The 15,653-nt window shown below is 40.8% G+C and overlaps 1 protein-coding gene across 1 annotated transcript in view; it reads right to left on the bottom strand.

Moving 5' to 3' along the window:
- The window catches only part of LOC126094696 (myrosinase 1-like), a 61,485-nt gene that overhangs the window by 25,544 nt on the left and 20,288 nt on the right, over nucleotides 1–15,653 (bottom strand). Inside the window, exons 4-6 of the mRNA XM_049909222.1 lie at nucleotides 14,727–14,849; nucleotides 8,745–8,928; nucleotides 2,417–2,511 (exon numbers count right to left, since the gene is read on the bottom strand). Of these exons, the coding sequence (XP_049765179.1) occupies nucleotides 2,417–2,511; nucleotides 8,745–8,928; nucleotides 14,727–14,849 (402 nt within the window). The remainder of the gene's footprint in view (nucleotides 1–2,416; nucleotides 2,512–8,744; nucleotides 8,929–14,726; nucleotides 14,850–15,653) is intronic.

The raw sequence follows: 15,653 nt of genomic DNA, 5'->3' as shown, positions 1-15,653 counted from the left end.
TTTTTTTTCAGGAAGAGCTTCAACTGAAACTGACTGGAGATAGTAGATAAACCAAAGTCATTGTGAGGCATTACCGAGATACACGTATCAAACGTAGGTAACATTAGTTGTCTGAAAATATCACGAACACTGTGAGCAACGATGCGTGAGATTTGAAATGGAACTATCACATTATGATAAGCTTTCTTAAGACACCTGTTAACAGCCGAGTGTTATAATATACATGATGAGACAAAATGAGTCACATTCATAGGGGAAATTTCATCTTTTTTTCATTTTTTTAAAGGACATTTCATTAGTTCAGCTTGCGGGGTTTCTCAGGGCAGAGCAGTTTTATCCCTGGTAAGCTCAGACCAACGATATAACCAATTCCTTAGTTATCACCTTGGCCGAACTTTCCGTGGTTTGATGGGCAATGAGGCACCCTCATGGCCATTATAGAGCTCAGTTAGGAATATTATGGACCGTGTGAGGAGGAGGGGAGCGGCATTGGGTGAACGGCTCGTTTTTCATATCATGGCTTTCAAAGCCACTCTTCTTGCGGCCGTGGGACTCGCCAAGGCTGGATAACACTGCTGCGTTGCTCCACTTACTGCTGGCTTCGTTTCCCGATTTCAGTTGCATTTCACGCATTTCAGATGCTGTAGTATGTCATGCCGCGAGACTTGATTTCTGGAATATGATTTGGCGTTATGTTAAGGGCTTAAAGAACTCAAATACTGGATGTCGCATGAACAAAAAGAGCGCTACTAATCCTCATTTTATAATGAACAAATCAGTTTCGGCTATGTCCCAAAACTTTTCCTCTACATTACTTTTACCGTTTTCTAAACGGTTTTCCCAATTTGCTGGCATTATGTTAGCTGCAATATGCTATTTAAGATCACAGACGGTCATTATTCAACATGTGTCGGTGAGAACTCGATAACACGGTTCCTTAACCGTTAACATTGTTAAATTTGATGCGGAATGGTTGTCTTTGTAAAGAGGATCTTGGAACTGGAAAACGTAATTAGACCTTCTGCATAACCATTACATAATGCCTTTTCCCTTTGTGAGCATAAGAACCCATTGGTGGCCTCGTAAATTAGGAAGAGGATTGTATTTAAATATTGGAACAAGGCTGATGGAAATGAGTAAAACTACTGGGACAATACTACAAGTTATTTCACGATGTGATAACCACTGATACAGTCCGAACAGTTCATAGAATGAGGACTGCGTTACCTGTTCGGGAAACATAGATATTCAAATAGTCAAACCGAATAAGTGATTCAAGTATTGATAGTAACAATATACAGGCATCACCTTTAGCTGGATGGATACAGAAAATCAGACTACTTAAGGTACAATCTAGAACTAAGTGTAACGATAAAGAAGTACACAAATTAATCAGCATTACAATAATAGGATCACGTGTTACTATGAATGCTTTACTGACTCATAGTGATAATTATTTCTAAATTACTTCAAAAATACAATTTTCAAATAATATATATGAAATAAAAAACACATGAACCACGATTTTTTAAGTAGTTAACTGATCTCAATAATGAGAAACAGGATTCTGGACCACTTTGACCTCTGCAATTCATGTCGCCTATGTGCCCTATATGCAAAGGCAATGATGTCATCAAGATGGTGCGAAATTCAAAAATGAAAACTGACTTTGGTAGGATATTCCAAATTACAGTTGGTTGGGATTTAATTTTTTTAAGTCAAAGATGTCATTTGGGGGGTGGGGGGTAATTTAAGAAAATAATCTTTGGAATACTATAGACTCAGCAGTAAATTCTGTATAGGTAAGAAGTAGAGGTGGCGTGTTTTGGATACTTACTTCTGGATAGATTTCCAGATCACCCAACTACACACCTCTGACTACTTTTTGAAACATCATCGAAAAAACACAAAAAAATGAGATGCGTTTAGGATTTTTGAGGGGCAAGCAATTAGGAAACAAATGCTCTGATACAAAATAATTTCTGCTTGTAGAAAGAGCTATCTTTGATGTGAGAGAATATATATATACTCTCACACACACACACACGCACACGCACACGCACACACACACACACACACACACACACACTCACTCTCTCTCTCTCTCACTCTCTCTCTCTCTCTCTCTCACACACACACACACACTCACACACACACACACACACACACACACACACATATATATATAGACGATAATAATAAGCAGTCACAAATTCACTTTCCAGCGACAAATTTCTGAAACTCGCACTGGTCTGCTGCCTCCATAATATTAGTCTTATTAATGTAATTTTATCTGGGTCGTGCAGGTGACACTTTTCTTAATGACATAAAGAGCTTCATGACTATTTCAGTCTACTTGTCAAAGAAATATGTTTCTTATGATTACTCCTGTTTGTAGCTAGTTGTTTGTCCCTACCTCAAACTCGAACTTCCGCCTCTGAGCATCGCGGCACTCTTGCGTGTCTTCCGCCGGCTCATTCCAGTCAGTGCTAAGGGTAATGCCGACACTCCCTGCAAAACATACAGATTCACATGGATAAAATGTATGATTAGCACTTAAAAGTTATTCATTTAGTGATGTTTTCAATTGTTAAGAAAGTAAATAAATTAAAATAGACATAGATTCTCTGACTGGCGGCACTAAGCTGGAACAAATCAGCAAAACCTTTTGTAAGGAAATACGACCGAAGTTTCTACATATTTAGTTTAAGCTGTGAAAACTGAGTCATACTTGATATTGGAACGGAAGGCTTGGAATCCTTCCTTCATAGTTCACAATTTGATAGGGTGTCGACGATTTAGTTTGAAACATGTTTCACGGTCAGTTAACAATAAGGACTCCATGTGGAAATACTCTGAATTCAAGGCACCCACCAGCAGACTCTAACAGTAACTTATGCAGCGAGCATCACGTCAGAATGGATTATTAGAGAAATATCTTACTCGTAATGCTGGTCATTAAAGTTTTTTGTCATAAATATAAGATAACTGCTACTTGACATAAACAACTATTATACATTTTACTTTTGTTCATAACTAGACACGTGCGCCTTTTGAGTCTAGGTATTTTCGTTCGTGTCTCTTGTATTTTATCAGCCTTAAGAATCATACCAAATTCTTCATCTAATAGTACTTGCATACAGTCTCCTTAAATATATCTTCATTATATTCCAGTCTCGAGCTGCACTTACTTTAAAGTTCCATCTATCCCCATGGAACTTGCTCCCTGATGTCTTAAGACCAGTCTTATCAACCACTCCGTTCTTCTATTCAGTATTTTCCTCATATTCCCTTCCTCGACGACTCTGCGGAGAACTTCTTCTTTTGTTACTCTACCAGTTCAGTTAACTTTCAACAGACTTATGTATCTTCTATTGTCTTCCTTCCCGGTTTTCCCGTAGTCCATGGTTCACTACCACACAATGCTGTACTCCAAACGTAAATTGTCACCAATTTCTGCTCCAAACTGCGCCTTATGTTTGATGTTAGTAGATTTCTTTTAACAAGAAATGTTCAACTTGACTCTGTTAGTCTGCTTCTAGCTTTTTAAAAAAGAAAAAAAAAAAAAAACGTGTATCTTTTTCTGTACAGTAAAAAATATCCCACTTCCTATCAACCTAGTACCTCAATAAAAAATCATATTTGCAACTTTAGCGATATAGAAGTCAGTAAGTTAATATACTTAGCATATTTTCATTTGTATATGCCTTATTGGATAGTATCCTGCGGTAACTCTTCCCTTAGGCAAAAATAGGCAAAAATTATTAACTGCAAAAAGAAAGTAATTAGATACATGTGTGAATTTCACACAAGTATGTCCTACAGGTAACTCTTTTAGCGGCTGCGAATATTAACCACAGCTCCACAGTATATTTACTGGCATACAAAAGTGTTATCAACAACCTATGCAAGTATGAAGGTAACAGAGACATTCACAACACTAGAAAAAAATTATCTGCGTTACTCTTTAATGAATCTAATTATGTCACAGTAATAGATGAAATACATGGCTACAATCAGCAACTTCCTGCTATGAATAACAAAATAATTTTTTGACAGCCACAGGGAGAATTGATCATCGTAATAAAACAAGAGAATTCAGATCTCGCATGGAACAATTTAAGTAATAGTTTCCTTTCAGCGCAGCTCGAGAGTGGAACGTTAGAGAAATATTTTCAATGTGGTTCAGTGAATCCTCCGCCAAGCACTTAGTTATAAATTCGAGAGTAGTCATGTATATAAAACTCTTTGACAATATATCCATGGAAATAAAATGTCCGGCAGATAGCAGACGTTTTTTCAAATGTGTATTAGAGATGTTTCTCCTTCACAGTTCCTTCAATAAGACAGAGGAGAGCTTAGGTAGAGTTCGTTGGGAAATAAAAACCTATAAATGACCGGTATGTAGCCATATTAACATAATGTTTTCGTTTTATGATTTGTATATAGTGATCTCTGTTTGTTCTATTGACACGTTCCACACCATAATCTATTTCGTTAATTTGCTCTATGGTGCATGTAACTGCTGTAACTAACTAACTGGTTAACTAATTGACTAGCTCCTTCTTGCCGTTCTCGTTATGGGTTATTTAGCTTCCAAGATAGCAGAAGTCTTTCAACTAGTCTACTATCGAGCCTCAATCTTTTATCTTACCTTTATCTCTAATCTGATTTCTGCTAATTATCATTACTTTCGTCTTTGTACTGTTCATTCTAAACCCACAACCTTTCCTCTCTAGACTATTTCATTCAATACGTAATACTAGCGTTTTTCACTTTCACTGAGGATAGCAATGTAATCAGAGAATCTTATAATTTCAGTCTGGCTTTTGATCATAGTTCACAGTCTGTCTTTTAATTCCATCATCGCTTCTTTGATACATAAATTGAACAATGGAGGAGGAAAGCTGTATGTTTTACACCGTTTCTAATCCGAACATATCCCTCTTAGTCTTCTATTCTTACTCTTCCCTCTTCGTTAAACATACTGCGTAATATATGTCTTTTCCTACAATTCAGACCTGGTCTTTCTTTTATATTTTAACATGTAAATTGTGTTTAATACATAAATAATGTTTTCAGATATTCTTCCTATTTCTTGCATTGTATGGCATGTGTGCTATGTTAATTTTCAGTTCGTCATGAACCTGAGAATGACTATAAAGCCGAAAACACGATTGTGTAAAATAAATGAACAATTAACAGTCAAACGGCGCAAACTTCTTTAAAAAAAACTTTAAATTATCATGTCCCCCAACGAAGCCAGGACCTATTTTTCTGTGAATTTCGAACCTTTTTCACCAAATTAGTTGTCCTGAGCAAGTACCTCCATTCTTGTCCTGTCTTCCTTAATTATCAAGGATATCGGAATTGCGTCTGTGATGCCTTTACTTACGCTGAAATCAAACAGATGTAATATTTTCTAGTCCTCTTAATTCATTATTGTCAACAACATCAAAGTTTTTAAGATGGCTCTGCGAAAGTTCTCGCATTCATCTGCCTTGATAGCTTCACTACGGTGTGGACGATATAGTCCCGAAAATCAGATGTTTTGTCTCCACTCTCATAGATTCTACTCCTTTAGGTAGCTGCTCCACACCAAGATATTACTAATCCCCTCAGAGTCTACTAATGGATTCTCTATGTCTTCTAAATCAACACCTCTTCCTCCCTCTGTCATTTATGCATTCAGTTCTTTCCCCAATACACCCCATCAATGTGCTTTTCCCAGCTATTCGCGCTCTCTGCTGCCAATAATGTCTCAGTCTGCAAAAGAATCACTAGCGTATTTATTTGTAGCCAGAAAAATGAAAAATTTGTTTCATCTGGCAACATGAGGGACTTTATGCACTCCCTTGCTTAAAGACATAAAGAACTGATGTTCACGTGTATGCTCTCTGCCATAAAACCAGGCCGGTGGCCGACCGCAGCAGAGTCTAAGTCCGCGAGGGTTGCGACCTGGAATATATTGGATGGCAGTGCTTGTAAGTCCAACTATCTGCGCTGGCCGGCACAATGTAGACTCCAACAGTCTTCTGTTGGTCGTTTAGTCGTTCTCTGAGACCTCTATGCCGAGGACCTATCGGTAAACCGCGTGGTGTCTCAATACAATGTCTGGCACTCGAGTCAACTCGTCGTCTAAATTGTAGTACTGCCTTTCGTCTCAGTGCTGAATTCATAAGTGTAGTGGAAGAACAGCTGCAGTTCATTTCACTGACTAACACACTAATACTAACAGTTCTGTCCAGTAATAGATTTCTTGGCAGAGTATCTGTCTTCAAACGCCACTTAAGTCACCACTTTCCTGGACTCAAGCGCTGACGGTGGTGATGAGCTTCCCCGCCCTTTGTCGAAAGCCGCAGTTACCTCTTATTGCTCTGGATAGTGCATAGTGCTTTGCTGTTTATGAGTTACACATCACAAAAAAATGTCTACGATTTACATTTCGTGTTGCAGACCAGTGCACTCTCAGTTACTATCATCTGTTCTATTTAATGGAGCTGTAGATTCCTAGAACAGATACTTTAACAAAATCTGAATATAACCTTTACACAGTAAGTGTTCTCACAAGGTCGACTGAGTTGCCTGTGTTAACAGTCACAGATATCTGCTTTGCCACTATCAAGCTACTGCACTATAAAAACATCTACGAAGAGCTTCGAGTCGACTGTCGTAGATACTAATTTGCGTTTTGTTCAGCACGTAAGACACATATGTCACGGTAATAGTTATGAGGGAAAGATACCAATTAATATAGCGCCTCTGTGCTAAATCTCTGTAGCAGTAATTTTGCACCCTGGAGACATTTGTTAACAACTTTCTTCCACAATACATAGGTTAAATATAGAGAATTTTGTTCGTTTCAGTCTAATTGAATACCTTAAATATGTATCGCTTTCGATCAGAATTACTTTCTCCATGAACAAATATGAGGATCCAAAATGCATAGTTTTCCTACTTTGTTACCGACCATGCACTTAAGATATTCACACAATTTGTGGTTTGTATTTACCGTAGGAAATCGAACGACTGTAGAACACATTACACCACAGTTACTCACTGTCGCTTGAAGAAAACATACACATTCCGGAATTGCGTGTGAATTGCTTGTGAAACGAAAATAAACGAGATTTAAGGCATTAATAATAACATTAAACAATATAGCGAGGTATTTTCATTGGATTACAAACTACGAACTCATGTCTTGCATGTCAGCATAGTGCAATACTTCTAACATTTAAATGGGTCGCCTGTATGCGTCGCTATCGAGCGAGAAATGTAAATCGTAGACACTTTCTGTGGAGCATCACTCAACAACAGTAGAACACTATGTAATATCCATAGTTAAGAGCGGTAACTTGCGCTTTCTACAAAGGGCGAGGGAGTTCAGGACCGCTGCGGCAGCCGTTGTCGAGTGCCAGAAAATGGTTCCCAGACAGATGTGGGGCATGTGGCGCACAATGGCAGGCATTCTGCCCAGAAATTTGTTGCAAAAATGTTATTGGACGGACTTGTTATGACCGATTTATACGAAAGTAAAAAACATTGTATTTACTTAACCATTCCACTCAATGACTTGAGCAGTTAGGGAAAAGGCCCTTAGTAAATTTAGAGGATGATTGGTGTCGACTGTTAAACGTTGGCTGCGTTCAGACACCACGCAATTTACCAATAGATCATGGGTGTAAAAATCACAGAGGTCCTCGAACAGAAGACAGGATTTCATTCAGAAGCTGACATAGCCTACTGCGTCGGCAGTTTGTGCAGACAACACTACCTAAGAATACTAACATGTTCTTTGTCCCATATTGTGTTCGGTGCGGACTTAAGACTGTGCGGTGTCTGGCCGTCGGCCAGGTTTAATGTCAAATAGTGTACTTATGGTTACAGTAATGAACATACATGATATTACAGTGTTGTTAGTCTTATTGGCATCGTAAATAGTTTTATTACCATGTTACTGTGGAATGGGAGCAGTGGCATAATGTGTAAGAAGCTTAGCAGCAGTACCGATGTAATCATACATAGAGAACAATTTGATGGGTACAAAGAAGAGCTTGAATAAAAACGAGGATGAGAAGGGGATATTAATAATTTGGGATAAGGAAACCTGGGATAGTGATGACAGATTGAGAGAAACACTGATTATCTTCTGTTCCAAATAAAGAAATATCGAATATTCCTAGAGGGAAATTTTGCCTACGACACCATATAAAACACAAGAGTCGCCGTAAATGTTGCTTGACGTTGGAACAAACACAAGTAAACTGCTACTTGTTTCGAATGGATAAATAAATAAATGAATCGTAATGTGTTACTGTTGACGCCGACAGTCTGGATCACGTTGGAAAGCTGTTGTTTTTAGGATCCTAAAACGTAATCTCATGTTGTGGGGGTACACAGTTAACATCGCTTTTCCATTTAAATCGAAGTGATCGTGATTTTCCAGGAATGGATTCACTTTGTCTATGATCTTTTAACGTTGCGAGTTTATTTTAGACATTACTGTATTAATTTTAATATCTACAGAATGGGGCTGCGCGTGATGATGTGGCTTTAGGCCGAGTAACTGATTGTGTTCTAATATACAACAATTTTAACAGCTGTTAGCGGAATTCTTCCTAACATCATGCATTTTATATCATTCTTAGCTGAATAATCTGTAAACAGTGTAAAGACGCAGCTGCCATGTAGCAGCACGTAACGTTTAACTTAGCCAGTCTGTCTCCTAGTGAAACGCTCACCATTCTGTGTGGCGCGGAACTGCTCGTCGTACAGGCGGTAGACTTTCCCGTGGGCGCGGATGAGTGTGTGCGCCGCCAGGTAGTTGCCGATGCCCGGGGCATTCTGAGAGGGCGCCCGCACGCCCACGCTCGAGTAGCCGCTCGTGACTCCCACGGGCTCGTTGAACGTGATCCACCACTTCACCTGCAACAGGGCACAGACTCTTCTAAACAGGAGTCCTTCACCTGACTTAGAAACAATTCAGGCATCAAAGATTCGCTTCTCTAGACTCCTACATTCCCTCCCCTCATATGTAACTAACAATCACCTCAAATTTCAGAGCGACACAGAGCCTAAAATTTTGACAATAATAACGCTAAAGTAAGTACACTGTGCAACGGTATAACAGGGTCACTTTTTCGAAACCCTGTAATTGTTTGCCATTCCGTTTCGTAAGTCTGAAACTTGTCTCAAAGTTACTTACAACCCTCCTCTGTAATGATGTGTAATGATGCAAAAGCGTGACGAACTGCGACGTCACTTACGGGCTCAGGGACGCTTCTGTCAGCAGTGTCGACACATAAAAAATAAGAAAAGTCCACATCTCAGAGGTTCATGTGAGTTAGGTTAGTGATGTCACAGTGACACGACATTTTACCGCATTCTGCCGAACTCCACCACGGATCAGTCACACCATGGGAAAGTCGTCATACCTCCTCTTACCCACATTTCACGCTTTCTATCGATCCTCTGGCAGGAAGGACAGGACCACAACAACGAACGATGAAACCACGTTGTTTTCTTGTGGATGGCCGAGGAAAATATGGTTCTGCTCTCCCTTGCAAAGGCGACAAAAGAAAGAGCGGAATGTGTGTAAGAAGGGCTCTGGGTGGGGGGTGGTAGTGTGTGACGACCTTGCCATCGTGTGACTCGTCCATGTTGGCTCTGCGCAGAGGTTTTTGACGCCGACGCCTTGCTGTTTGAAGCGTCGTCGCGCCCGAGGGTGACGTTGCAGGGCATCATGCTTTTGCACCGTTACAGAAGAAGGTTTAGACACCTTTGGGCCAACATTTCAATTTATAGGGCAAAAGGAAAGAATTAAGTGGTGGTGGTGGTTAGTGTTTAACGTCCCGTCGACAACGAGGTCATTAGAGACGGAGCGCAAGCTCGGGTTAGGGAAGGATTGGGAAGGAAATCGGCCGTGCCCTTTCAAAGGAACCATCCCGGTATTTGCCTGAAACGATTTAGGGAAATCACGGAAAACCTAAATCAGGATGGCCGGAGACGGGATTGAACCGTCGTCCTCCCGAATGCGAGTCCAGTGTGCTAACCACTGCGCCACCTCGCTCGGTGAAAGAATTAAGGGCTTTCGAAAAAGTTATCCTTTATTTCTGTTGCGCAGTGTAAAGTGTTTTAATATAAGATATACTTATCTTCTTTACCCATTTGTGCACCGTATACTTCTTTGTCGTTAAGTTCAAAATATTGCGATAAAGGTAAATGCAGTATATTGAAAAGTATTCATCCTAAAATTGGAGAAGTATTTGTCTCATTCAAATCATTTAAAAACCATAATAGCAGAAAACTCTCGGCTTTGAAAACATCGTAATTCACACTATATAAATATGTGTGTTCTTACCACTGAGAGTATTTTTCTTAGCACTAAAATTCTGATCCCGTACTTGCAGACATGGCGTCATCAGAAATTTTCCGGGTGTGGGAGGAGGGGCAGTGGTGGTGGGGTCCGGGTGATGGCAGGTGTGAGGAGCAAAACAGTAAAATTGCAATTTTTTGTTATAAATCGTTCAGTCTCGAGTTGTGTAATGCCACAAAAACTTAATTGTAGGCGAGAGAGTTGATTGTTATCAACTCACCAGGAACCACTGCAATGAATCTCCGTGTACAGTAGATTTCAGATTTGCAGAAAATGTCCCAGTATGAGAGCGAAGTACTCTTTGAACCAAGAATGCTCTCTGAAGTTCCTCAGACTGTGGTAGGTGGCGAGGACAAGACTGTGTCGATATGCTATCAGCAGTCGTGAAACCAACACCGTTTCTTCAGAAAACACGCACATAAACGCCAAATCGCACTATTTTACTGTTGTGAAAAGTGAAACAACCATCGGCACGTACCCCCGAACAGCCATCCTGCTCTGCTAGTACGATCTGTAACCCATGCTCCGTCATATTTGTTCTTGTAGTTCGTTCTGTGTACCCGCCTCTGCGCCAAATTTACGACAGTTCGATGTCTTATCACTGACTTTTATCACTTGTCATTTTGTAGAAGTTTTTCACTGATGATCTTCCTCACCAAGCACCATTTTAGAGGGGAAGAAGATAAGGTGTTATGTTCAACACTAGGAAAATACAGTTGTTGTTACTGACTGTCTTTAAATTTTCTGTACATTGTGAAAATTCCAACGTTAGTTTATGTTTCAACAGGTGTCCATCGTGGTTACTATACAAAGGAACCATAATACTTACCTCTAGAACGTTTACTGACTATATCGTGTTCTCTTCTCATAATCAACTACTAAGTAACAGCAAGAGCGAATTCCAAGGTAATATGTATGGCACGTTCAGTCACTTGACACTTCAGGACAACAGACCGTACTGAAAATGATTACTGCCGTTCGGCAGCGCTTCTCCCATTCCCCCCACCCGTCCCTCGCACCCCCTCCCCCGTCCCACACTGCCACTTGTACACTGGGGTATTTGCATGTCTGATGAGGTAGCCACATCACGCAACATGGCGTTGGGGATTATGTGACGTGGAACCAGAGGTGGGAGTCAAGGGGCAGCATTCAGCAGCTTTCTAAAATGCGTTTCGGTTTTGCACTTGCAATGGATGAAGTTTTACCAGTCTTCTCAATTTTACTTGTGTGACAACACGTGGTGATTGGTATCTTTCTGTGAGTTAACTATCTGTAAATTCAACTGGTTAACAAACGAGTTTCACACGGCAGTAAGATTATGTCTCAAGACTTTGTAAATCTATTTTTGTGTACCTTAACGTCATGATGATTACACTGCTTTTTCTTACATTACTGCTTTTTCTTACATTACTTCACTAATTCTACAACGTGTATCCAGCCTCCCATGTTTAAATACTTAATATCTGTTTCATATACAACGCGCCGCAATCACTTATACTGGAGCTGGCTCATGGACTAGGCGACATATGCGTACAGCGATCGCATTTATCTTCTATAAGAACATTTCGGCAATCTCGCTAAGCTAACGCTGATATAGACTGAGGTAACAAAAGTCATGACATACCTCCCAATCTCGTGCCGGACCTCCTTTCGCCCAGCGTAGTGCAGCATCCCGAAGTGGCATGCACTAAACAGGTCTTTGGAAGTGCCCTGCAGAAATATTGAGCCATGCTGCCTCAACACACGTCCATAATTGCGGCAGTGTTTCCGGTGGATGTTGTTCATGAACTAAACTCTCGATTATGTCCCTTAAATGTTCGATAGGATTCATAGTGGGTGATCGTTCAAATTGTCCAGAATGATCTTGAAACCAATCGCTAACATTTATGGCTCGGCGAAATGGCGCTTTCTTATCCATAAAAATTCCATCGTTATTTGGAAACATGAAGTCCATCCAAAAAATGGTTCAAATGGCTCTGAGCACTATGGGACTCAACTTCTGAGGTCGTCAGTCCCCTAGAACCTAGAACTACTTAAACCTAACTAACCTAGGGACATCACACACATCCACGCCCGAGGCAGGATTCGAACCTGCGACCGTAGCGGTCTCGCGGCTCCAGACTGTAGCGCCTAGAACCGCACGGCCACTCTGGCCGGCATGAAGTCCATCAATGACTGCAAATGGTCTCCAAGTGGCCAGCATAAGCACTCCCTATCACTGATCCATTCAGTTGGGCCACCAGGAAGCTGTCTACTCTGTGTAAACACAGCCCACACCATTATGGAGCCACCACCAGCTTGCACAGTACCTCGTTGACATCACGGGTCCATGACTTCGTGGGGTCTGCACCACACTCAAACCCTACCATCACCTCTTCCCAACTGAAATCGGGTATCATCTGGGCTTCTCATGGTTATTCAGTCGTCTGAGGTCCAACCAGTATGGTTACCAGCCCAGGAGAGGCGATGTCGTGTAGTTAGCCAAGGCACTCTCGTCGGTCACCTGCTGCTACAGTCCATTAACACCGCATTTCGCCGCACTGTCTTAACAGATACGTTCGCTGTACGTGCCAAATTGATTTCTGCTGCTATTTAACGCAGTGGTGCTTCTCTGTTAGTACTGAAATCTCTACGCAAACACCGCTGCTCTCGGTGGGTAAGTGAAGGGCGTCGGCCACTGCTGTGTCCGTGGTGACAGGTAATGCCTGAAATTTGGTATTCTTGATACACTCTTGACACTATGGATCTCGGAATGCTAAATTCCCTAACTATTTGCGAAATGGAATGCCATATGCCTCTAGCTCCACCTACCATCGTGCGTTCACTGTCTGTAATTCCAGTAGCGCGGTCATAATCACGTGGGAAACAGCTCTGCCAAGGCACTGCCATTTTATACGTTGTCTACGCGTTGCTACTTCCACCTGTATATGTACGTATCGCTAACACGTGACTTTTGTCACCGCTGCTTAGTTTATCTACGTAGATTCGGCATCGTCATAAATTATGATTTCTCCATTTTTAGGTTATCAATCTGTGACAGGTGACCAACACATTTGTCCCACACGAACTGTCCCTATAAATCTCGATTTTAGTACACTTTGAGGCAGTACTGTATGAGGTTCACAGTCTATTTTCTAGTCCAGTTGTGTTCCTTGCAAGTAACTCCGTTCCTTCGTAACGCTTTGCGCATGCTTTGTCGTCTTCGAACTTAAGTTGTCAAATCTGATTGCGTTGTTAATGGGCCAGATTCAGTTTCTGGGGCTAAAATTCAAGGCAGAAGCCGTGTCCTAATCTTGTGTGACCACTCAGGTACAGTTTTTAAAGGAATGGTAGACTTACGAGTTGGTAACGTTAGCCGTACATAACGAAGAAGAGTCTGTGCACTTTGACGTCACAGGACGGCTCCCTATATTCTAGGAGAACAGAAATGTCCGCACCCAGATTTCTTCCTCTTCTTATTTCCAGCATATAATGGACATCACACAATGGAAATGGAAATGAGTGTTTGGCGTCATTGGCCGGGTGCCGCCTTGGTGCAGATATTACAACATTCGACGCCACATTGGGCGACCTGCGCGCCGGATGGGGATTAAATCCCCATGATGAAGACAACACAACACCCAGTTCCTGAGCGGAGAAAATCTCTGACCCAGTCGGGAATCGAACCCGGGTCCCTTAGGACGGCAATCCGTAACGCTGACCATTCAGCTAACGGGGTGGACATCACACAGTGGTAATCTGCTATATTGTTATTACATATGCAGTAAGTATCTTCATTGAATAAAGTACTGCAGCGCCGGCCAGTTGGTTCAGTACATAGAGTGTTACGTTAGATTCTTCAAGGTGGAGGGTCTGATATATTAACTAGGCAAAATCGCGTTTGCTAATTTTAGTCTGAGTACAGAAGTATCCAGCTTCTTAAGCAGTTACAGAAGATCGTGTAGCCGTGAAGTTACTTATAACTAACACAGAAATGAGAATACAGCCACCATTCCACTTAAATATATATCTTGCCTTCAGAGATTGACTGTGTTCTACAACGCACTGCATTTCTTTTGGATTTCCTATCTATCGTCAGCATCACTTCCTCTGTCTTTGACAACTCCACCTCGTTAATATAAAACATGAATACCACACATCCTCTTTTTGCTCCATCTCTGCTTCGCTTATCCTCCATTGTTACATTTTCCCACATGCAAAGCACTTACTTTTATTGAACCATACTGAATGAAGAGACACGTACTAAATTTGATCACAGTGTTGCAATTTTCCATTCATTAATTTTCATTTTGTGCTTAAAACATCTAATAGACAATTTTTTACGAGAGTTAATGTAATTAATACTCACCCTGTCACCAAAATTCTGGAAAAGTATCCTGGCGTATTCAACGAAATAGTCCGCTAGGATGGGGTTGGGCCAGCCTCCGATGTACTGCAGAGCTTGCGGCAGGTCCCAGTGGTACATCGTCACCTGAACACAAATGTGTGTTTCAGGAGCCAAGTTCAACATGTCACAGCTGCTCACGGTAGTAATCAAAAACGAGCCAGCATGAAACACTGTAAATAACTAATTGTTCCTTCTCTAAGCTAATTCTCCTCTTTTGCTAAACTTATTTCTCTCACCCCCTGCCGCAACAGGCTTTTACTTGGCATTGAAGTGTATTTTCAGTACCATATCATATACGGGCGTTATTATTTCATCTTTACAGTCACAATTATTGCTTCATTACTATGGCTATTAAAGTGCTTAAAATATAACGTTGCCCTTGCTTTCCTTAATCACAACATTCTTTTCTCTTGTTCACCATTTTTCTTCTTTCAGATGCATTTATTCAGCTTGTCACCTACTACAGCATCCAGAGGTCAGAAAATATTTTTGTTAAATGTGACATTGTCATATTGGAGCACTAGATCTATTCTAGACAATATTATTTTATTCACAACAGTCTTCTTCGCTTTTGATTGACAACAGTTTACCGGTTTCAAATAATCGGAACTATCAACTTGCTACTTCAGCAGTACGTCGTACAGACAAATCAGTTTAGGCAACTATTCGGTATCTGGTTTTCGTAACAAGTAGCTGGTTCTGGAGATTTTCAACAAGGGTCAAAACTGGTAATCTGTTATGAGTCCATTCAATGCGTTCAAGACAGTTATGAATTTAAAAAAAATCAGAAAAAATATAACTTCGTAAAATGTAGGGTATTTGCTGTCATTAAACTGAATTCACGCTCCATTTTAACTTAATGGGTCTTTTCATATAGATGTAGAGAAT

This window comes from Schistocerca cancellata, chromosome 8 (genome assembly GCF_023864275.1).
Source record: "Schistocerca cancellata isolate TAMUIC-IGC-003103 chromosome 8, iqSchCanc2.1, whole genome shotgun sequence".
NCBI lineage: Eukaryota > Metazoa > Arthropoda > Insecta > Orthoptera > Acrididae > Schistocerca > Schistocerca cancellata.
Note: the sequence above shows the minus strand (reverse complement) of the source record. Positions and strands in the feature narration are given on the sequence as shown.